The sequence below is a fragment of the Ruditapes philippinarum genome, unplaced genomic scaffold (assembly GCF_026571515.1).
Source record: "Ruditapes philippinarum isolate M1 unplaced genomic scaffold, ASM2657151v2 ctg4078_1_1_1_1, whole genome shotgun sequence".
NCBI classification, from domain to species: domain Eukaryota; kingdom Metazoa; phylum Mollusca; class Bivalvia; order Venerida; family Veneridae; genus Ruditapes; species Ruditapes philippinarum.
In genome coordinates, this window is record NW_026861023.1 from 43,710 (window position 1) to 69,201 (window position 25,492).

A 25,492-nucleotide genomic window follows, 5' to 3' on the forward strand; every position below is an offset into this window, starting at 1 on the left:
CCCCAGAAATATGACCAATCATGCCCTTAAAGGGTTCATTTTGAAGCACAAAGTGGTGATAATTTGCTTTCATGCAATTCTCATGGAGTATTAGATTAAGATTTAAATTTTTTTCCAAATGTAGGTCACTGTACGACGGTCAGTGACAAACCTAAATGTACAGTAACTTTAGACAATATGAAAAGGAGGTAACCCTTTAAAGGGGTGTCGGTGGCAATCATAGGCCCTGTCTTTCAAGCTTCACTCTCTTTATAAGGGGCTAGCTAGCACACATTCCTTGTCATCCCTTCTACTTTGTAGAGCCATTCCTGTCAGCAGTTAACTTCATGCAGACTAAGTTGTGTAGCCTGAAACGTACATTACCCAGAGCTGTAGAAAACATGCGAACTTGCCATCTTAAAAATTGCCATGGATCTTCAATCATTTGCCAACTCTCTGATCCATCTGTGCGACATGTCTACTTTTTGCTAATTAACTTTATATATTCCCAAACTAGATAATAGACCAAAAATGAAAGTCCATTTTAAGAAATTCAGCATGTTTAGGGAAGCTTACATTGTTCTCTTGTCTTTTCAGGAATGTTGATCCATCATCTATAGATGTGATAAGTCAATTTGCTTCATGTGAAGCCTGACAATCAGAAGGGAAAATTTGCCAGTAACCTCAATCAAGTACAATCATGCATCCTGCTATACCTATATCAATGGTGTTCCTGGGCTGTTGCTCCAATGTTGTCTTCCTGGAGCTTATAGTCTCGTATGTTACTACCTTTATTATATTACTATACATGTATGTTACTACCTTTATTTTATATTATACATGTATGTAACCATAGACCGATAACCACAGAAAGGACCAATATCCTCATAGTGGACCTAAAACCTCTTACAGGACCAATGTAGGACTAGTGTTTGAAATAATTTTTGGACATTTACTTTGGTAAATTGGCAAACTGTTAGTCAGTCTAGTAAATCCACTGTTTATGAAAATAATTATAACACTAAGCCAGTTAAAATTTATTAGTAAGCATTTACAAAAATAAATTGGTCGGGCGCCTGACCAATAAATTTTTGTAAATACGTACTAATAAACATTGTACTATACTTAGAGGTTAATACACAGCAGAGTTGGTCAGCTAAAGAAAAAATGGCCCTGAGGGCTTCAGCTCTTCTTAGTGCTTGAAATTATATTTTTTCAGTGAAATTTTTCCATATTTCAAATTCTCTCTAATCAGTTCTAAATTGTCATTTAATACTTTCCTGTTAAATCAGCCTACATGTATCATACTCGCACTAAAGATTCAAAACATAATTTCAACCGCTAAGAAGGTTAGTGTTTGTTAAGTCAGCATTAATTCCATTAAATCTGTTGAGTGCTGCTTTGCTGCTCTTTTCTAAGTGTCATCAATGCTGATTTACAAACATTAACCATTACTAATTTTCAGACATCCTTAATAAAATCCCCACTTTTAATTTTTAGAAACATTAACATATGATGTCACATTTGACTGTTTTTGTCTGCAGATTATAATGATGATCGCAAACTCATAATTAGTGACATAACACTCATAATCAGATGAAAGCATGGTTAAATTTGTTACTATATATAGTTATAAGTGTATTAATAACCTGGTACAGTGGTTGCATAGTAACACAGTAGAATTCCATGTCCTCTTATGAGAGAAGTAACTGCTTGCAAGATCTATAAGTCTTGATTAAAGTATATAAAGAAAGTTGATCATTAAACTTTGCATAAATTGGCAACAGTTTTTTTAAGAGAAATACAGGTATAACCTCAGACTTTTAAAAGGGAAAATGAGGATAAATGAATGGTTAACTTTCTTACTTTCAATGTTCATTTGTGTTTAGGATAGTAGTACATTGTATTTCAGAAACTTGTTTATTCACAGAACTACACCATTTTGAAATATTATAGTATATATTTTACTTGTGATTAAAGTTATGTTGATTTCTTTTTATTTGTGTGTGCATGCATGCATTATAAATGTGTAAGTTCATCAAACATTGTTTGTCTTGTATTATAGAGAGCACCCAGGTGCAGGCAACATCATTACATTTATGCAGTTTCTGTTTGTGGCTGTAGAAGGATTCATCTTTACTGTAAAATTTGGCACCAAAAAGAGTGCTATACCTTTAAAGTAAGTTATCCGTCAATCTTTTCTGTGAAAATTGGCAAAAAAAAAAAAAGAACATTATGTGGTGTAGAATGTTAAGGGAAAAGTTTTCAGTTATTTAAGTGTAGAGCCAAAAGAAAAAGATATTACATTGCAGTATTGTCTGTTGATTTTAGTTATATAAATTTCTTCTATATTAAATTAAAGGAAAATAAACAATGGTATAAACCCATTATATATACAATGAACTCCACTGAGGTATTTTAACAATATTTATTTGAGATTCATGTAGTATTTGATGTACAGTAAGTCTTGAACACAACTTCAGATCATTCACCCAGAAAAAGTTATTATAATTATGAAAAAATGACCCTATAAAATGAAAAATGTTTCAACGCTTTTGACTGAAATCGGGCAAAGAATAGCACAAAAAGTGATTCCAGTTGAATTTTGTGTATATTTGTTTATGAATAATATTATCTTTTGCATATTTTTTCTGTGCCTTAGTTTTATATGTAAGTAATTAAGATTTAAATTTTATGTTCTTATGCATTTTTACTGCAGTGGAGTTACTTTAAAATGCATACTTATTCTATATATGAGATTCAAAATTAATTATTTTAATTATGAAAAGAATACTTTCAAAGTACCTGTTTTTAAATATTTCCTTAAGAGGGAATAGAACATGCACAAAATGAAACAATATAATTTTATTGATATTATTTTATAATACAGATTCATAAAATATAGTTTTATACCCTTTAATATATCATAAAGTATAGTTAAGTTTAATAAGATGATATACTGGTATATCATAATGAAATATCAATCATAGCATTTAACATTTCATACAGTGAGAACAAGCAGAGCAGTCAAAAGCTAGATTTTTTTATGTTTGTATACATCAGCCTTGGAGATATCCTTGGCAGATATTTGTCCATATATGTGATGTTAAATAATGTATTTCCAGTGATAGATATTCTGTGATATATTTTCAGAGTTTATGGGTTTATGGTGATGTTCTTTTTTGTGGTTCAAGTCATCAACAACTATGCTTTCATTTTCAAGATTCCTATGACACTTCATATAATATTTAGAGCTGTAAGTATGAACAACAAAGCAAGGGTTGGTGCAAAACTGTTGTATCCAAAACTTTAAAATATGGTTAATATACTTTTGTTTTACTCTGAAGTCACACTATGAACGAAATTGGGAGAGCAAAATTGTATTGATGAAACAGTAAAATTTTAGGTAAAAAAGTGCTGGAATATGAAAATCTGTGTGCAACTTGTTGTGATTGCTACAATAGTTCTAAAACATGGATTTTGTAACATATACAGGGCAGTTCAGCACTGCTGGATTTTAACAGTCTTGTCACCAACATACATGGTATTAATCAATTTTGTGACATGAAAAAATTTCTTTAATTTTTCAAGTTTTTAATTGCCAACGTTTTTTATTTTAAGACCTTGTTACATTTCGTTATTTAATTTTGTAACATGGCAAAGTTTATTTTTTTAATGCCAAAGTGCTTATATTTTTCGAGATTTTTTTTCCCAAAATTTTTTTTCATTTAAGAAGGGGTTTTCATTTATTTTATCATTCTTTATTAAGCCCGAATCATAGTGTTAGATACATTACAATACATGATGTCACTGCTATTTTTGTAATTATTTTACAGGGATCTCTTATTGCAAGTCTTGTATTAGGTGTTTTCATCCTCAAAAGAAAGTAAGTGAATTTTACTTGTATGTTATTAAAATGATCGTTGTTCAATAATGATAATTTAAATGATCTTTTTTCAATAAGGATAATTTATTATCAGTTATGTTTTGGTATTACTAAGTCACTTGATCTATTAGGTCAAAATATAAGTTACTGTATTTGGTGAGAACTGACTAATATGGAAATGTGTGAGCTCGTCAATTTGTGTGTTAATATACAGTTAATATTTAATTAATAGTTTATATGTAAAATAAATATAAAAACAAAACAAATGTATATACATTAATATAATATGCTATATTAAGAATCCTTTTTGTTTCACAGGTATCCATTGAGTAAATATCTATCAGTGATTTTAATAACAATAGGTATTTGTGCTTGTACCTGGGCGTCTGCTGACAGTCATGTAAGTTCTATAGTATATAGAGTATTAGGTTATTTTGTCTTGGCCATATTCTGTAAAATTGATTGATTGATTGATGGATTGATTGATTGATGGATGGATGGATTGATTGATTGATTATTCTACATTATTGTAAGAGAAGATGTTGTAATTTTCCGTTTGAAGGCAATACTTCAATAGTTACGTGTTTGAGTTTTAGATGACTTATACCTAAAGTATAAAGTCTGACCTGCTTGTTGCCTGTCATCTTGTGCTGTCTTATGTAATACATATCAAGTTATAACACTGTTTGTGAAATCCAAAATGGTGAAATTGGTTGTGTTTATATGCTCTTAAACTGCTTACAAAAGATAATATATGCTTATGTATAAATGTGTATTCTGCTTTTATATATTGTAGGAAATTTGTATTATAAACTAATAAACAAAGAAAGTTAGATTGAATTTATGGAAATAATGATACATACATGTTGTCAGATATATATTTATGTTAATATCATGTTTGTTATTTCAGGTTATAGATGAGAAGGATGAAGACAATTTTGTATTTAATTATATACTAGGTGAGTCATCTGCTTTCATCATGGTTTCCTTGCAATAAAATTCTTTCATTCAGTAAAGACTGTTTACAGTGGCCTTCGATGGGAGAAAAGAAAAAAGGTCATTATAGACAGGGAGTCACTGTGGACAGTCTCTACATAATTCGAATATATATACATATTATACCAATATTTTGTTGAAAAGCAGGATAGTACCATACTAAGGGTTTAATTATATTTTTATTGATATTAAACATATCAAATATCATTTATAAAAAAACAAGAGAGTATTAAAATTGCATGTATAATTGGTTAAGATTATAAACTACACCATAACATTAGTATTTAAAAGTTACATATTGATTAAAAATGTAATTTATATTGATAAATCTGTTTGTAAAAAAATGTTTAATTTCAATTTTACAAATGGGATGTTACTGTAAAGGCATTTAATTTTGTATAATCAGCCTTTTTACTTTACGGAGTTCAATGTATTAATATAACATTAGATACAAATCTTCACATAATTTCTACAGATAAGTGCTCCGAAAAAAATTAACAATCGAGGTTTCGAACATAACCACACCTTTAAGACGTTTGGCATTGTTTATCTTTACTCGCCAAAACACCGCAGCAATTATGTATATGCAGGTGTCTTTAATCTCATTCTATCGGCGAAAATTGATTGAAATATTGACTCAAATACCGTAACGGGTGACTAAATCATGGTCGTTGTACGGACTAGACAGGGAGTCGCTACATACAGACCACTTATATAGTAAATACTGTTCGGCGCACCTAACTTTGGTCACTAAAGACAGAACGTCGCTATATACAGGGGGTCACTAAGACAGTCTTTACTGTAGTTATGTGATGATATTTTTTCTCAAATAAAGTTCTTTTAAAACTGTGACAGTGACTACACATATAATGACTGGTCTAAACAAATTGCTAGTTAGAATTTTAAGGGGGAAAAAACAACAACACAAAAACTTGATAATGTACATTATAGCATAAAATCGGCTATTTTTGCCTCTTTCGCCCATGTTATAACAGGGTAACATAGTCAAGCGCTCTTGTTATTGCCCGGGTATACCTATGCGCCATACATACAGGGACCAGTAAACAAACAAACAATTGACGATTTGGCCTGTTTGCCAAAGAGTCTTGCACTCTTGTTATATTGAAATTATTGATTCAAGGGCCTCAATCGCATAACGGCGATAAGTGCTCTTTATATTTCTTTGAGAGAATGTTTAGTGCCTGAATTTTTTTTATAAACTTGTGTGCTTGAAAAAAAAACTAACTATGTATGACGTTGTTAATTATAATACAGTGATGATTTTACAAATATTTACTTTATAAAATATTCAGCTGACTTTAAGAAGAAATAATTGAATGATCAAAAAATACATAAATTCCACAGGCACTTGACCTGTTAATTGGATGGATCACACACATGATTCTACCCTAATCAAGTACTTGCCTTTTAAAACAAATTAATTTTTTTTGCGCATATATTAACACATACACTTAACATACAGTAACATACCATCAAAATTTATCTTAGCTAGTTTGGAAAAAAAGTAATCATATTGAAACCTGTAATAATATTGTAATATTTTGTTGACAAATTCATATGCAATATTACAGTATTTTAATGTTGATTGTAGGTGTTGGTGTTCTTGTTCTGTCCTTGTTTCTCACAGCCAGGATGGGAATATACCAGGAAACTATCTACAGAGAATATGGCAAACATCCAAAAGAATCTCTATTCTTCAATGTAAGTTTATATCAAGTTTTTCTTCTTTTTAGCTCACCTGTCACAAAGTGACACGGTGAGCTTTGTGATCGCTTTTCGTCCGGCGTCCGGCCGTAAACTTTTACTTTAAATGACATCTCCTCATAAACCACTAAGCCAATTTCATCCAAACTTCACAGGAATGTTCCTTTGGTGGTCACCTTTAAAAATTGTTCAAAGAATTAAATTCCATGCAAAACTCTGGTTGCCATGGCAACCGAAAGAAAAAACTTTAAAAATCTTCTTTTAAAGAACCCAAAGAGCTAGAGCTAAGATATTTAGCATGAAACATCTTCTTATGAGTGTCTACCAAGTTTGTTCAAATAAAAGCCCTGGGGTCAAAATTGGCCCCGCTCCGGGGGTCATTGATTTTCCTTATATGTGTATAGCAAAAACTTAAAAAATCTTCTTTGAAAAAACCCAAATAGCTAGAGTTTAGATATTAAGCATGAAACATCTTCTAGTGAGTGTCTACAAAGTTTGTTTCAAATTAAAGTCCTTGTGTCAAAACTGGCCCAGCCCCAGGGGTGTGATTGTTTTTAACTATATGTGTATAGTAAAAACTTAAAAAATCTTCTTTTAAAAAACCCAATGAGCTAGAGCTTAGATGTTTAGCATGAAACATCTTCTTATGGGTGTCTACCAAGTTTGTTCAAATAAAAGCCCTTGGGTTAAAATTGGCCCTGCCGAGGGGGGGGCCCTATATACAGGTGAGCGACCTCAGGGCCATCATGGCCCTCTTGTTGTGTCTTTCTTTTGACATTACTGTTAATTTAAGTCAGATAGTGTAGGTCATATGGTGACAGTTCAGCTTTCATGGTGGAAGTAGTGTATTCCTCCAAGAAAGGCTGGTTTATGGGCTGGGAGGGGATCATCTCAGTGATTTATTATCATGGAATAACCACCTGTCTAACATAAGCTACCTTTTGAGACACCTAATGCAAGATAAAGGCTTTTTTTCTATTACAAGAAAAAAATCTACAGTTAATATCACTTAAGTGATATTGGAACTTGTTAGTTTTGCTGAAAAGATTGATTTGTGGTGATTTTAAAGCATTTGCCTTTGGAAACCATCAGTTCTTACAAAAAGGGCAATATCGTATTCTATCTGCCAGTTTACTGTTGTCTTCCTGAACCAGCAAACATAGTCCAAAGTTTGATCTTTGTTATCTTGGTTTAACTTAATTCTCTGCAAATTAATAAATATTTATGGATTTGTAATTAATGTAACATATGAAATTTCATTAATTTGAATTTTGACAGACAAGTTTCATTTCTCTAGATCTGTATATTAATATTATTGACAAAGCTCTCTTAAAATCCTGTGACTTGATTTTGGCTTTCCATATAAAATCTGATTTATAAGATATAACAAAGAAAAAAATGTGTAGAATGTAATGTACAATGATTGATTTACTGCTGAAAACATGAAATAAATAAGAAGATGTTTGTCTGGTGTTAGACAATGTTTTATTTTGAATAATTTCAGCATGCTCTACCATTGCCAGGCTTCTTGCTGGTAGCATCAGATATATATAGTCATATAAGTATCTTCAATCAGTCAGGTAACTATCACTTTTATATAGCTTCAATGTATCTGCTTTATGTAGGTAAGATAATTATGGTTTGAGCACAAACCATTTAGTTTATTCAATCTTTAGTTTATACATGTTTTTATAGACTTGTTGAAGAATATTCTGTTTTAGAAACATTTTTACATCCCCTTTGAAGAAGATTATTGGTTGAAAAAAAGGATAAGAAGCCATTCAGTGAAAGACAAAAGAAAGGAGATCATCACACTTTTTTCATTTCAGCAGAAAAAGGGTTGTGTCCTTCTATTAAAACAAACGGAAATAAAGGAAATGGTGCCTTATCTAGTTTCAGCAAAATGTTCATAAACCTGTCTAATAATTGGAGAATGCATAGGCTTACAGTGTTTACTTTAGTAGAGTATAGGTCAACAATCAATTTCGAAATTTTGTCAGTTGATCAAAGGTCACTGTTATCTTGACTACTGTAATCTTGTTTGATAATCATGTTTGATAATCAATGATTGCTTTGGCCACAATCTTCAGATATGATTGGGAAGGTAGTCATGGCCACTTTTGTTTTTAAGGTCAATATAGTTCAAAGATAAAAGGGTTAAAATTGACCTTGACTGGAAAAATTGCCTGATCAAAAGCTAGAGAATGCTTTAGCCTAAAGTTATCATAAGTGATGATGTCTTTATGACTGGAAGGTGACCACTATTGATTGCTATGGGAGTAGAACAAAGGTCAAGGTCACAATGACCTTTAGTACTCCAGCTGGCATACAGTCTTTAGGTGGTTTCACCAGTAACATGACTAGTTGGTTGTCATCAAGGGGCATATATTTCCCAGGAATATTTAGCTTATTCAGGACTATAAATAATCTATAAATCATCTTAACCAGGTTTTTTGGGAAAAAAAAATTTGTTTCTCTTAAAATGTTTTAAGAACTGTCAGCAGTTCTTTTTCTCTGTAATGCTTTTTACATTTTTTAAAAAAAGATTAAAATTGATATTCTATAATATGTATACATTTTAGGATTTTATTTTCCAACTGTTGTTCATATAAAAAATAATTATTATTTTACAGATCCAGTAGGGTTGATATCCCTGGGATTGTCTGTACCAAAGATGTGGTTATTTCTAGCAGGAAATGTTATAACACAGTATCCTTTACAATAATTTACAAAAGGTGTTATTTGTAACTGGATATCTTGTCAAAGACACAATTAATGACTGATAGTTTTTGGCCAAACAGTTCAAACCAAATGCTTTCTAATAAGGGTAAAATATTGGCAAGTTTTTTAAATTTTAACTGTTTCACAGTATATTTCAAGAATTCTCCTTCCCCCTTTAAATTCTTGCATAAAACTGCACATGCAGCTATAAATAAATAGGGAAAAAATATGCATTGACAGATATAAGTGCTAGAGCTTGGTGTTGTTATTGTTTTTTAATATGCTTGACTCAGTGAACCAATCCCATGAAAGACTAGCTGACTGCAATTACAGCCCTGGTTATTTCATAATCAAAATATAACTGTCAAAAAAAAATCGCTCTGCAAGTGAAGGGCATGAGGAACTTGGCTTCTTTGTACAAATAACGAAAGGTGGAATTACTCAATCAAATGTCTACTTTTATGGAAAAAAAAGCATTAAATGCACCTTTTTTCATTCATTAACATCCACAAAAGCCCTCTGACTTTATTCAATGCCTTGCCCTGTGCTTTAAATGTGTCCTTGTAATTCTATTCAGATCTTAATTCATAAAAAAGGTACTTTCATCCTCTGTTATTGTAGCAACTTATTACATTTTAAGCAAAACAAATTTGCTTTTTTTTCTCTCACCAAAACAACTTGTAGATATTCTCCTTAATTATTTTCTCAGATATATATGCATTCGCTCAGTGTTTATTTTGACAACAGAATGCAGTGCCCTAACTGTCACACTTGTTGTCACGTTGAGAAAGTTTGCTAGTCTTATACTATCAATAGTATATTTCAAAAATCCATTCACCCTACTACACTGGTTTGGGGCAGCATGTGTGTTTATAGGAACGTTCATATTTACAGAAGTTTTACCACTGAAGACCAAGGCAGTGGAGAAGAAAAAGCAGTAGAAGAAATCCAATTTTATTTTTCATATTGTAGATCTATTTTTCTGTCATATTAGATGTATAGATAGCCTACTTTTACCACTATTATTGACACTTAACTCTATTTGAGTGTAGAGAATCATTGTTTCCCAGTGTATGTTATATGTGTCAATAATTGATAGAAAAGGTTGCCATATCGAGGAAATCCTATCGTTTTCTTATTTAAATATTAACCTACTGAAATAGTAAAGGACTTATCAAGCAGAATCTGGAACAGTCCATTTACAGTTTAAGGGATTTCAATATTAAAATACAAGAATCGAGCTACCAACAGTATAGAGTCTGGTCAGAATGTATACTAGTGCATTCCGGTCTGGCTGTAGACTGGTGGCAAAAGCCAATTTTTCAGTTTTAGTTAAGATTGTTAAGAAGATAATTAGCATGATGATGACAAACATATTCTCATTATGAATGTGATAAAAAATAACATGATTTTATAAACTATATTTATGTTATTGATTTAGACAAAATATGATAAGAAGCTAGCAAAATGTTTATAAGACTTACATTGGTGCTATCACAAAACTGAACAGCGATATTTTTTCAAATCCTAACTTAAAAAATTATTTATGTCAAAAGTAACCTAGAAAGACAAGTTTACACTTATTGCATAATAATTATTTGCATACACTTTAACAACTCGTAGTATTTTAATCTTTTAAACCACTTAGTGAAAAAACAGATTTAGTTTGTGTTGGTAATAAGAGATTAATACACAGCAGAGTAGGGCAGGAAAGTAATAATCGACCCACAAAATGAATAATGGCCCTGAGGGCATTTCATGGCCGATTAACACTTTCAGGTCCATCTATGACTACATTTAGTTTGTTACCGTATTTTTGTGCAATCATTTATTTTTAGGACAATTGAACACACACAAAATGTGTCTGCAGACACATGTATAAATCTGGAGAGTAACAAAGATGGTTTACCTATTGTTCACATTCTCTTTTGGTTAAGTTTTTTGCATGCAAGGTGGTATCAGAAAAAACTACTGAAGGAAATTTGGTTAAAACTGAGAGCACAATAGGTCACTGTCCAAGGCCCATAACATCATGCATTTTGACAGAATTATGGCTCTTTTTGGAGTATCTTAGAAATTTCCATGCATTGTTTTTTACTATCAAGCACTGAGAATAATTATGCACGCTGTCCTACCAACAGCTTTTGTTATATTGTAGCATCTTTACTTTATTTTGATATCGTGTGGTATGGCATAACAATCACTTCTTACATTTTATTGTTTGCTTAATTTAATGAATGAGAATAGCTGATATAAACTTGCTATTTTGATGAATGTTTATCTTATGTTTATGTTAACTCATATTGTCTTTATTTCCTTACACAACAATAGTATTATAGACTTATTACTGATGTATTCTTAACTTGCATATCAATTTATTGTTCTAGTTTCACTAAATTTTCCCTGTTTTTTAATGTTATGATTTTTTTACATACATTTATATAATTTTTATGGATTTTCAATGTATAATATTATAGGTACCAATAGGTCAGTGTTAAATTGGTTCATTTGTTGGAATTCACATGCCAGAAATTTACCTTCAATTAGGTGTCAAGAAAATAAGAAACAAATTTTTGGATGATTTTTGTAGGTGATCCAACGTAACTTATTTCATGAATTACAAGACGCAATTGTTCAATTTGAATTTTTTGCTTGAAATTTAGTAGGTCACTTTAACCTGACATGAAATAAGTCACTTGAACCTGACACGAAGTAAGTCATTTGAACCTGACATGAAATAAGTCACTTGAACCTGACATGAAATAAGTCACTTGAACCTGACATGAAATAAGTCCCTTTAACCTGACATGAAATAAGTCACTTGAACCTGACATGAAATAAGTCTCTTTAACCTGACATGAAATAAGTCACTCACATGACATGAAATAAGTCACTTTAACCTGACATGAAATCAGTCACTTCACCTGACACGAAGTAAGTCAATTGAACCTGACATGAAATAAGTAATTTGAACCTGACATGAAATAAGTAATTTGGACCTGACATGAAATAAGTCACTCGAACCTGACATGAATTAAGTCATTTGAACCTGACATGAAATAAGTCACTTTAACCTGACACAAAGTAAGTCAATTGAACATGACATGAAATAAGAAAAATGAACCTTACATGAAATAAGTTATTTGAACCTGACATGATATAAGTCATTTGAACCTGACTTGAAATAAGTCACTTGAACCTGACACAAAGTAAGTTACTTTCACCTGACATGAAATCAGTCATTTGAACCTGACATGAAATAAGTCATTTAAACCTGTCATGAAATAAGTCATTTAAACCTGACATGAAATAAGTCATTTGAACATGACATGTAATAAGTCACTTTAACCTGACACGAATTTAGTCATTTAACCTGGCATTAAATAAGTCATTTGAACCTGACATGAAATAAGTCATTTGAACCTGACATGAAATAAATCATTTGAACCTGACACGAAGTAAGTCACTTTAACCTGACATGAAATAAGTCATTTGAACCTGACATGAAATAAATATGAAATAAGTCATGTAAACCTGGCATGAAAAATGAGTCTGACATTATGTAGGTCATTTAATCAATTGAACATGACAGGTTGCTTTATATGACATTATATGTGTTTATCCATATACAGTAGAATAAATATGTTCAGTTATAAAATCGGTGTTAAAACCTTTTAGCAGCATGTGTTATTTCAGTTGTTAATTTAACTCTTTGTTCTGTTCTTTTATTAAGTGTTAATATGTTGTATGTTTGTGTGATATGATTTAATGTCAAGATTGCATATAATAGTTAATATTGTTGAAAATGATACATGTATTGTAAATAAAGTAAACAAAATGTGTTGATGCAAGTTCTTTATTGTACTCCTTCTACTCACAAGGATTTGAAAAATGTTTTTTGTATTGTTTTTTTTTGTGTTTTTTTTTTAATTCATTTCCTCAAATTATATTTATGAGCAAATTCACTCAAGCTGTCCAGTTAGTGTTTGGAAGTTTGATAGTTCTTCCCAGTTGCTCGTTTTTGAACAATGCTCTGAATGGCATTGAGTCCTTCTCCACATGTAAACAAAGCAGAATAAGTCACGATAATACTTTTTTTTACAGTGTAAGAGTGACATAAATCTGACCAGATAATAGCCCAAATGAGTAACTAGTAAAGGAAAATTTCTTGTCTAGATACTTTTGTGTTTTCCAAAGATATTCATATTATCTTTCACACAATTTTTGCATATTTGTAAAAGTTGATTTAATCGTGTTCTGTAATATTTAACGCTACACCCACGGTAACGATGGAACATATTCTGTTATGTTTTGATAGAACACAATAGAGTACAGCATTTCTGCAAAACTAACCGATTTCAAACATATTTTATTTAACTTATACTACATTGTTAGGCCATCCATACATAAAATGTTGTTACTTAGATGATATATATTTAGATGTAAAACTAGGGTAAAAATCATTCACCTTTCATTTAAGCAGCTAAAGCCCCAGTCACATTAGAGCTTACGACCAGTGAAGACCAGTTCACGATCACCAGTGACCTCTGGTCGCGGACAATCTTTAAAACGTCTTACGACGGTAATCGGTGATCTTTGACAGTCGCAGGCTATCTTATTTAGGTCCCACGACCAATTTCAGTCGTAGAGAGGTTTTTGAGCTTGCACTAAAACCTCCTTGCGATCAAACAGGTCGCTAGTGATCTTATAAGGTCTTAGGCTGTCGCACGATGGTCGTTCAGAAGTGCGACAATCTTACGACAGTCTTTACAAATTGCCACTAGTCACTGATAATCTTGAGTAGTCTAGTAATCGTGTGATGGTCGTACGACTAGTTGTAGGTGGTCGCATGACAGGTCACGGGTAGTTGTAAGTAATCCCACACAATCTTGAGACCATCGTACGTTTGCTTATGACCTGTCGTGCGATTGTCAATGATGACTGGTCATACGATAGTCGCAGAAGTAAATTTATACGTGCAAAAATGGTTTTGGTCGCAGACAATCGCTGATGATCGTCAGTTTTACAAGTCACCGGTGGTCGCAAGTAATCTTAAGCTCTAGTGTGACTGGGGTTTAACATAGATGATCATACATGGAGCAACAATTCAGACTTTACAATAAGGAAACTTACATGATTAAATAGGTTTTTTTTCATGTGACATGAACCCAACCGAGAACAGCCTAGCCTTTTTTTATATATTTGTGACATATTGAAGGAATACTTTCTTCCTTTAATAAGTTATCACACTGAAGATACTATTCATTTTCTGGACAGAGATAGGCAACTCCCTAGCCTGTTAAGATGTGACTCGTGCATGCTAAACTAATAACTTGTAGCATAACATATAGTATATCGATATGCTTAAACATGTCGCCACCAATTGTAACAGCTAACCTTAGCAAATAATCACACTGTTCAGACGGTGTTAACAGAACGAGTGACATGTAATCACAGTGACCATTAATTTTTATCATCAAATTCCACAAACGTGCACGTATACGTGAGTTAACTTCACAGTACAAGCCCCCCCCCCCCCCCCCCCCGTTGTAATAATGACATCAAGGGCATTGCATTTAAACTGACATTGACCCTTCCTTGGCTTAAAACTTGTTGATTAAGAATCCGCTTCCGGAAATATACCTTCCCTTATGTATGTATAAATAACGTCAAATAATCCGTACTTTTGTAGAATTGCACATATAGTAGGAATAAATCCAGAAGTCTGCTAATCATAATTAAGGTAACAAACAAGGCGACTGTTGAAAATATGTTTAGCAAGATATACACCAGAAAGTCTACATAATTGTCCAAGGAATGTTCAACGATAATGTCAATTGGAACGGCGTCTAATGCACTCAATGCAAGTTCTGTTGATGGAAATGCCTGCATGTTTTTAATACAAAATATATGGGACCTTTCGAGCTGCAATTCCCAGCATGAAAATATCTTAGAATCTAGCTTTGGCACGTCGATATATTTTGACTATTATATGCACATGATGAAAAACTGGCTCAGTGGGTATTTTCAGCGGCGTTATTTTAAGGGAAAGACATAGAAATTTACAATGTTTTAACATGCATCAATAGAAAAATGGTTATATACTATAAAAGGATAAATCTACGTCCAATACGTTTTAATTGCTACAACTTGCCTATTTTTCTCATTTTGCTAGGATGAGTGGTATTTCAATGGAGCATTTAGGAGCTACTTACCTATGTTATCTACATCTCTGGCGTAGAATTTACACTTTGTCAATCATATGGGAATTATCGTTTATATAAAAGTCTCCTGTTTCTTTGTTTATCCGTCAAATTACAATGACAAAGCACATTGCAATAACAAAAGTTACCATAGAGGTAACAAAAACTATCATAAATATCTAATACAGACAAACACATGGTATACTTGCGGTAAAGACTGGCTGCTTAAGAAATGAAATTTAGTACAAAATCTACGAGAATTAGTTATTATATATAACTATGTATATGTACTCGATTTTATCTTAATATATCTTATTTCATTTCGGTATGATTTCAAACAAAAAGAAGGCTTAAAATAAGAACACAAACAATTTAGATATTGTTACACATTCATAAAGTTAGCTATTTTAATTACATTGATTATTTGTAGTATAGGGTGGTTCACAGGGGTGTCGTAAAGCGTCAAAGTTATTGTAAAATAGTGTGAAATTAATCAGATCCAGGAAACATGATAATTATTTCATCAATAATTTACATAATTAGCCACATGGTTAACAGATGACATCAACATAAGTTTTTGTCAATAACGGATATCCTGTTGTGATAGTTTCCCTTCAAACAAAGACATAAGAAACTTGTATATATAAAGTTGCCGGTGGTTAGATGTATTTGCATAGTTCAGTATATAAAGAGATAAGAGACGGTGGTTATTCGGTAATTTATTTTACGGACGGTGACAATATTTGAAGAAAAAAAAAACATGTCTGAAAATACTTTTGTAAAAAAGCGTCATATTTGGATATTTATTGTGTTCATACTTATGCTACATATAATTATATATGTAATGACTGAAGTAAAATTTAACGGAAATATTCGAAATAAACCCGATGTTTTAATGAATGTGTACACGAGATGGACAGGGGTAAATATTAATATATACTTGCTTATAATAATTTTAAGGCATATATCGTTTTTTAAGTGTCTCTTTTTTGTATAAATTAACACAAATTAATGTCAAAGTGTCGGTTTTACCATAAGATCTTTACAATTTGTCATTTTATATATTTAGTGTAAAGTAGAACATACATTTATTTATGGATACATTATAAGTATTAAATATGTAACGTACGTATTTGAGACAGGCGTTTAAAATAGTATATCAAAACGGTGTTATGATTATTTTACTATTACAAGTACTCGTGGGCTATTTTACATCTTTTTTCTGAACAAAACTTCTGATTCAGCCACTTAATTACCACTTCCGCTATAAATGAAAATATTACAACAAAGTTTATTATTCATGGTAACTTTGTACAATACGATAAAACCATTGACATCTGTTCCCTCATCAAATAACAATTCTTTCAGGAGTCTATGTTGTATCCTGGTTACAGATCTCTCTTTCATACAGCTGGAGGAGTTGTAGTTGACACACATTAAAACATTTATATTGCCTTCTAAATATATTTTATTAAATTACAAGATGCAAGATAAAACATTATGGTGTAAAAATGATTTGCATTTTGGTTAGTGGAAATATACTGTATTTGGTAGAAATGTTGGTATATTGGGCGTCTGCTTGTCATTTTAATATTTAGACACGACATGGAATAATTCTAATATGAGACTTATTTATTAACATTGCAAATATATAAATTCATCCAGTCACTCATTCTGCATTTTTTTTGTGTCATCAGTATCAGAAGACTTCCCATTTTTATTTCAGATTTCGGTGAGATTCAGGAGTTTAATTGGGAAGTTACTCGTAAACGGACCTAAAGTTGCTGGACATGCAGCAGACGACAAGACGAAAACAAAATATTCTGAAAACGAAGCTGATATATCCGTGATAGTTGATCGTTAAAATCATGAAATCAGAAAAGACATATACCTATTATATTCAGGATTCAGTTAAAAAGAGTGGTTTGGATTTCACATCCTTATTTGAGAAAAAAGATTCTGGGGCAGTTGGTAATCTGCCAAATAGTCGTTGATATCGGTTGCTTGGTAACAAAGGGTCAAGTAGTTCGACACCAGAAAGAAAGCAACAAAAAACAACAACAAATAATCTTAAAATTAATTACATAGTCTATGGATAATCAAGAATTATAAAGAAATTATAAATGATAAGAATTATAAATGATAAATCGTAGAGGGTTTTTATAAAAACAACGAAGTTTCCCTACAATGAAATCAATACGCGTTAAAGCCCATGTGACTTAGCACGTGAACGACATATGTCTGAAGTCAGTAACGGACAGGAATGTCAATGTGTATGTTAACTATCATCTTTTAATAAACAACAACAACAACGTTTTTTAATCATTATTGCTTCTCATAATATGTAATAATTTTCTTCTCTGAATATGTTATAATTTTCAACACTAGCTATGCTGTAATTGTAAATATATATATACACGTGCCCTCAGTTATAGCTGATCTGCAAGTTCTGTCAGTGCTTTGATTGAGGCATGTCTTCTATTTTTCAGGAATATAAATAGACATTTAGACATGGTAATGATTTCTGTAATATAACAAACAAAACAATTTAATGGAAATATGACTGTTTATTACTAATCGGAAGTCAGTTATTTACGATAACTGTAAATCGTGTAGTTAAAAGTGTGCAAACCTTTTCAACTTATTTGACTTTTGTCCAGCTGATATGTCATTGTAACTGACAAAAAAGAAATTCACCGAAATTGTTTCAGTTGTTTTACAAAAGTGTTTAGTTATATTTAGCTTCCCAAATTTTAGAACCTCGTAACAATGGATCACTTGATGGCCATAAGTTATTGTACAGAAGTGTAAATGTTATTCAGATTTCAGATAAGAAAGTTACAGTTCCAGATATACATGTATGATCATTTCTTTATCGTTATGAATTTACATAATTATCCAGATGACATGCAGATAAATCTTATGTCCATAAAGGTGTTCCTGGTGTGATATATTTTTTTTTTTCGGTATGAGATAAGTATATTCATTCGTTGGCAGTATTACAATAAGCTTTATGTTTTAAAGGCTGTATCTAAGAGATGAACAGGAGTTAATATATTCAGTGCACATTTTAATTTTGGTCAACGTATAAGAAAGGGAATAACAAAAAAAAACAAAACAAGATTAATAAAATTGTTTTTATAAAGCTTATATTTGCTGTCGCTAGCGTTTAGATACATTCAGATTTATTCGTTTAATTCATTTATGGTTGTATATTTATATGTATTGTATTAGAAAAAAGAACATAAATAAAATTTCTATCGTCTTGTGTCGATAAGTAATTGGACAATTACATTAAATTTTGCTACATATTCCCTTAAGCTACCACGTATATAGCATATATCAATGCAATCTTTCAAATCTCTTATCTAAAACGTGACCGCATGAAAAGCTTTATAGCAAAAAATTGAAATTGATTTTCGCTATAAGTACTAGGTATTTGTAATAAATTGTCTGTTGACTGCTGTATTAAATAGGATATAAGGTCAAGTTTGGGGAAGTTTGTAAGTGCTGCTCTTCCCCTCAGTTTAGCTATTTAATAACGTCACAGTATTTTGTATCAAATAGAAAATGCACGCGTGTATTATTGGACTGAAAAAGACAAAGTGAGAATAAAGATGGATATTGTAGCTCTCAACAAAACCCCTGTATGACGCAGAGCACGAGAGGACACAAAAGGAGGGACATTGAGCGAGGCACCAATAACGTAAATAAATTTACAACAAAATAACGTAATCCTTAAATTACTTCAAGTACAATGAAACTAACACTTTTAAAAGCAAGCAAAACAACACAGTTGTATCAAATTGTTAGGCTTATATTATAATTAATTATCGTTAAATCTTTTTTGGAGTTTTATTTTAGTAAGAAAAAATAAATTGGAACAAAATGCCTTAAAATCAATTTGCAAACAACTTATGCTTGATCAAGACATTTTTTTAAATAAAAAAATAGACTTTCCAAACATGTACATAACTTAAGTCTGATGCGTAAAGAATTTATAGACAGATAAATCGTAAAGACATGACATATATTAAATATAAGAGTTACCTCCCTTGAAACGTCAATGAGTACATGAATAGTTTTTAAATTAAAGTTGGTTGAATAAGTGGCATATACTAGGCATACGGAAACAGACGAACATGCGTTATAATCACTTCTTAGGGCCATTAGAAGCATAGTTTATATGAACTAAATATCTCTGGCTCGCGAAAACAATATACATGTATACACTTGAGTTGGCAGCGTAGCAACACAGCATCCAAGCAGCTGAATCAGTAAATTTTACATTTTCTGTCACCACTGCAGTGATCTGTCACCAATGTTGCTGGTAATTTAAATGTTCAGCAAATGTTTTATCATATTGCCTTTTTACAAATATTTAATTGGGATATATCGTATCGAAATTATTAGAAAAGTATTGTTAGTGGCATAGCATTCTTCGATTTTTGAAAAACAAGGATGTTCTTTTAAATCGGATATTTTTAGTAACTGTGTTTATCTTTTCAGCTTTGCTTTGGTCGACGGCTCTTCAACGGAAGTGTTGAGGGCTCTTAATGCATTAAAAGTATCATTTAAGAACAGTAACAATATATTAATAACACTGTTTATGGGAAACAGTAAGAATATCATCCCGAGGGAAATACTGTTACCCGAGGCTTAGTCGAGGGTAACAGTATTTTCACGAGAGATTGTATTTTTGATGGAAAATCTTCTCGCCAAAACAGTCCGACATGTAGAACAGTGTAGTATTCGGTTATCAAATCGCTAAAAATAGCATTTTCATTGATTCATCCGCGTAATTTGTGTTTGTGCGTTTATTGACAATTCTATATGCCAGCGCTACATTTAAACTTCGAATGCGTTGTAATTAGTAGACTCTTTTCTTTAGGATTTCCGGAAAAATAATACAACGCTTTCATCAAGTTTCAATTCTTTGGGTTAATAGTGTATACATCAGTTTTGTTATACAGAAACTGCACATATATACTAACATTTAATATATCTTATCATCAATATACAGAAATAGGTTTCAGCATCATTTCATAAGGCGCTATGTTAAGTGATTTTATGATTTCCTAAAGTATAAGTAAACAACGCTTTTATCAAGTTTTGATTCTTTGGTCTAATATTCGTTTTATTTAGGATTAAACGTTATAACATGAAGTACGTCAGTTCTCATTCAGGGAAAGTTGCTTAATAAAAGTTTAATACATATTCCAATGTGATTTAGGAGTCTTTCCTAAATAGAGACTTACTAAAATTCAGTATTGATGTTTTCTGTTCAGTTTTGAATTATCGCGCCTAAGCAACTTTAGTGGGCGTTGTTGTTCCAAAATGAGGACTGTCGCTCTATTTATAACCTTTGAGCCGTTTAGGAATTTAGGAAAGGATTCCCGACCAATCAGATTGCACTTAGGATTTATCTAAGCCAATCAGAATCGGTTAGGATTTCCCATCCTAAAATGAGTAAACAGCTCAACAGATCATAATAACAAAATACAAAGTAAACATATAAAGATGTAAGTAATCATTATGTTGAGAAATAACACTCACGCTTATAAATACATCTCAATTAAATACTTATGGTAATTTAGCAGGATTATTACAATTTAAAGAGAATTAGGGTGATTCCAAACCCAACTTTACGACGCGAATGACCAAACAAATAGTGCGGTCTCGTTTTACAAAAATAAACTATTACAGTAAATCTCTTGAACAATTTGAGAAGCAAACATTATAATCACATAATACAAAATACATGTTACACAATAAAGTCAAATATGCTTCATTTCTAAACAAACTACAGATATCGGTACTCGTGTACCTAAAACAAAGATGGCAGCCTCCATGAACATTTTGGGAAAGTTTTAGGAATTATTATTTTGACAAAAATAAATTGATTAAAGCATGTTTCATGAACAATTACTGATTATAACATCAAAACATAATGGATACTACAAAAATGTGGAGTAACAGACATGTTAATCCAGGAATAAAGAAATAATCGTGCTTCCTAAAGTGTCAACAATCTAACATGACATTCGGAGAAAGGTAATTTTCAATTTTAGGGAAGTTTATACATAGTGAATTATTAGAATGCTGAAAACAATAATATGAAAAAGGCAAAGCCTCAAAGCGAGCTCGATGTACTTGTATGAAAGCTCATTTTTATTTCAAATGCAGTGACGAGTGCGTGTGACGTCACACGTACTGTGTTAAATATGGCCCCGCCCCTGTCGTGAAATGAATAAATCGAGTTTTGAAAACGTTGATAAAACTTTGTTTATTTTATTTCATTCTATAAGAAAAAATTTTTAAAAAAAGAAAAAAATTTTTTTTTAAAAAAAAAAAAAAAAAAAAAGGGGGGGGAAAAAAAATTTTTTTTTTGGAAATTTTTTTTTTTTTTTTTAAAAGGAAAAAATTTTCAATTTTTAAAAAAATTTTTTTAAAAAAAAAAAAAATTTTTTTTTTTAAAAAAAAATTTTAACCTTTTTTTAAAAAATTTTTTTTTTTTTTTTTTTTTTAAAAAAAAAGGGTTTTTTTTTTGGGGGGGGTTCCCGGGCCAAAAAGGGTTTTTGGGGGGGGCCCGGGCCCCAAAAAAAAAATTTTTTTTTTAAACTTTTTTTTTTAAAATTTTTTTTTTTTGGGGGGTTTTTTTTGGGGGGGGAAAAAAAAAAAAAAAAATTTAAAAATTAAAAAAATTTTTTTTTTTTTTTTTTTTTAAGGAAGAAACAAAAAAAGGGAAAAAAAGGGAAAAAAAATTTTGGGAAAATTTTTTTTTTTTCCTTTTTTTTTTTAAATTTTTTTTAAAAAAATTTTTTAAAAAAAATTTTTTTTAAAAAAAAAAAAAAAATTTTTTTTTTAAAATTTTTAAAAAAGGGAAAAAACCCCCTTTTTTTTAAAACCTTTTTTTTTTTTTAAAAAAAAAAACCCCCCAAAGGGGGGGGTTTGGTTTCCCCAAAACCCCCCTTTTTTTAAAAAAAAAAAAAAAAAAAAAAATTTTTTTTTTTCCAAAAAAAATTTTTTTTTTTTCCCCCCCTTTAAATTTTTTTAAAAAAAAAAGGCGGTGAAATTCCAAAAAAAAAAATTTTGGTTAAAAAAAAATTTTCCGAGTGAAAAGGAAGTTGGTAAAAATATAATACCGGGGAAAGCAACCTTTTTAAAAAAGGAAAAAAAGAAAAAGGGTTTTTTCCGACTTCCCCCTTCAAAAGGGTTTGCCTTTTAAATTTCAAAATTATTAAATTTTTTTATTTATTATAAAAATTGTTAAATAAAGGGAGAAAACTTATTTTGATAAAAAAAGCAGTAGATAAAACAAATTTTGAAAAAAAAATAGTATATCAAAAATTTTTTGATATATCGGGGGCCTTTGGGGGCAAGAGATTTTTACGCCGAAAAATTAAGGGGGGATCATGTGGGGGAGAAATTTAAACAGGTATCGCGTTACGTAAAGCTTTGCTTTGCGAGGGCAGGCCCTTTTCCCCGGGGCCCCGCTCGTCGAGCTCGCTAATAAAGAAAAAAGGGAAAACCTCAAAGCGAGCCCCGATGTACTTTTTTAAAGTGAAATAAATATGAAAAAAAACCGCTAAATTTTTTTTTCAAAAAGCAGTGAAAGGTGCGTGTGACGTTTAAAACATAAATGTGTTTTAAAAATGGCTTCCCCCCCTGTCCCGGGGTTTTGGAAAAAAGTTTTATAAAACTTTGTTTTTTTTAAATTTTTACTCTAATAATTTTTTTAAAAGCGAAATAAAGTTTAAATTAAAAGTGAAAAAAAATGAAAAACCTTTAAACTTTTGGGCCAAAACTTTAAAAAAAAGGGCGTATTTGATTTGTTTGTTTTTGCACGTGCTGTTTGGGCGCTAAAATTGGGTGACGTCACGTAAACAAAAATTTTTTAAAGTCTGTACAGCTTTAACGACTGAATAAAAGAAAATTGGGGGGTTGGGATTATTTTCTTAGTTAGATAAATTTTTTTTCATTCTAGATATTTTTTCACAAAAAAATTTTCGAAAAAAAATTTTTTTTATTTTTAATTTTTCAAAAAAAATTGGCCCGCCTTAAAATTTTTCATTTTACATTTTCCCCTTTTTAAAAAACTATCTTGGGATATTTTATACCCCAGTTTCCTTTAAATTCTGGTTCCCGCCCAAATTTAAATGGTTAAATAAAAAGTGCGGGGGTTGCCCAAAGCCCCTACACATCCTTTTTCCCCCAGTCAGAATTCCTCATTTTTTTTTATCTTTTTTATTTTTAAAAATTCAAAAAGGTTGCGAGGGTGCCCCAAATTCGGTATTTTCGAAACAAAAAAGTTTTCAAAACCATCATTTTAGCAGGCACTCGCGTTAAAGGGTAAAGTCGCCTTTTTCGAGCAGGCCCCCTTTGGGCCCCGCTCGTCGAGCCGCTATAATTACTTAATCTTTAGTCTTTACTGTCCCCCTTTTTAAAAAGGGGAAAATTGAATATAATTACTTAAATTGGGTAAAAAAAGAAAAAATAATTAAAAAATTTTTTTTAATAAATAAATTTATGATTCTAAAAAAAGAATATTTTTAGAAAAAATAAAAAATTTCAAAGCCCTTTCAATATCAAATGTTAGACTCCCCTATCTGTCCGCTTTCCGGGTAATATAACAATATCATTTTTAATAATTTTAAACAAAAGAAACTGGGTCTTTTTAAATTCTCTTTCTGTTAAAAAAAATTTACACTAATTTTTTGGGCACATTCCCCGATGTTTTATTCAAGTTGATTGGTTTTTCCATCGATAAATAATGTGTCATAAAAAAGATCCATGCGTTATGGTTTTTTGCATTCCCCTCCAATTTAGGGAATTAAAATTTTACGTTTTCCCAAAACCTCAGGCGGGAAACTTTTTCCCAGCATAAAAAATTTTTAAACCCTTTTAAAATTTTGAAGCGCTGTTTCCTTAGATTTTTCATCTTTAAAAATCGCTTTCCCAAAAATTTTCTGTTGGAAACCCCCATTTCTTTGGGTAGGGTTCATGTCTAATTCTTCAATTGAAACCCCTTCCCAATTGGCTACGAAGGGAATTTTTATTTCACAGCATTTAACAATTGTAAGTTTACGGAATATCCCGATACAAAAACATTAGCAATGATTTTGTTTACAAAGCAAAATTCAAATCATTGGATGCCACTTAAAATGTGAATGATTATCATTCCAAAATTTCTCATTTTTGAAACAGCGTTTGAATCAGAAGGATATTTACTTTTTAAAAACATTATTGTGAATTAAAAACAAGAAATTTAAAAGGAAAAAACGAACTGATGAAAAATCACATAAGTTAAATAAATTACTTGATTGAATTGGTCCATAAAGGGAAGGTCTTTAAAATGTGAGATACATATCTCAGAAAAAAAATTGTTCAAAAAAAAGAATATTCACCGTATAAATGTTATGCTACAAAAAATTAGAACTCAAAACACTTTTTGACCATTTCTTTCAGCCCCACTTCCTTTCCCCCTTCCACTTTATAAAAAACCCTTTTTTAATTTTTCCGCGTTAAATACTTACGTTTTACCCCCCATTTGCTTATTTCCGTTTTTTCTTTCCGATTTGGGCCCCAATGAAAACGATATTTTCTTCTGCAAAAACACATTCCCCAGCTTGCAAACTTTTAGCTATCAACTGAATAGCGACAGGCCCCAACTTTGACCCTTTCCTCAAAACAGTGCAGTTCAGGGAAAGCTTGTTTCAATGCGTTGTAAATAACAGTAGAACAGTTTTATTAATATGTGTACTTGTTCTCTTCGTTCGTTTAAATTCTTCCCACCCTCCTTTTATATTTTGCATTTGCTCATCTGTAACCTTAATTGTAAATGTTGGGGGATAGAATTGCCCCTAAAATGGATCTTCTTGAAATGAAGTATGCGGCGTGCTGGCCTTGTGAAATTTGTCTGAGAGATTCTCCATCTGGGCCCCCAAACTTTATATATGTTTTATCTGCAGTAAAGGGGAAC

General features: G+C 31.2%; 1 protein-coding gene and 1 long non-coding RNA gene across 5 annotated transcripts in view; both read left to right on the top strand.

Moving 5' to 3' along the window:
• The window catches only part of LOC132714272 (UDP-xylose and UDP-N-acetylglucosamine transporter-like), a 29,142-nt gene extending 15,991 nt beyond the window's left edge, over window positions 1-13,151 (top strand). For all 4 annotated transcript variants that reach the window (XM_060697103.1, XM_060697101.1, XM_060697102.1 and 1 more), the window contains exons 2-11: window positions 577-756; window positions 2,045-2,158; window positions 3,133-3,235; window positions 3,816-3,865; window positions 4,184-4,265; window positions 4,776-4,824; window positions 6,474-6,583; window positions 8,091-8,166; window positions 9,220-9,295; window positions 10,017-13,151. In XM_060697103.1, coding sequence (XP_060553086.1) covers window positions 680-756; window positions 2,045-2,158; window positions 3,133-3,235; window positions 3,816-3,865; window positions 4,184-4,265; window positions 4,776-4,824; window positions 6,474-6,583; window positions 8,091-8,166; window positions 9,220-9,295; window positions 10,017-10,248 — 969 coding nt within the window. In that variant the 5' untranslated portion in view covers window positions 577-679 and the 3' untranslated portion in view covers window positions 10,249-13,151. The remainder of the gene's footprint in view (window positions 1-576; window positions 757-2,044; window positions 2,159-3,132; window positions 3,236-3,815; window positions 3,866-4,183; window positions 4,266-4,775; window positions 4,825-6,473; window positions 6,584-8,090; window positions 8,167-9,219; window positions 9,296-10,016) is intronic.
• Window positions 13,152-15,930: 2,779 nt separating this feature from the next.
• LOC132714273 (uncharacterized) lies at window positions 15,931-18,767 on the top strand. The gene is made up of 2 exons (XR_009623542.1): window positions 15,931-16,432; window positions 17,237-18,767. It is a non-coding gene; the product is annotated as an uncharacterized LOC132714273 (long non-coding RNA).
• The last annotated feature ends 6,725 nt before the right edge of the window (window positions 18,768-25,492 follow it).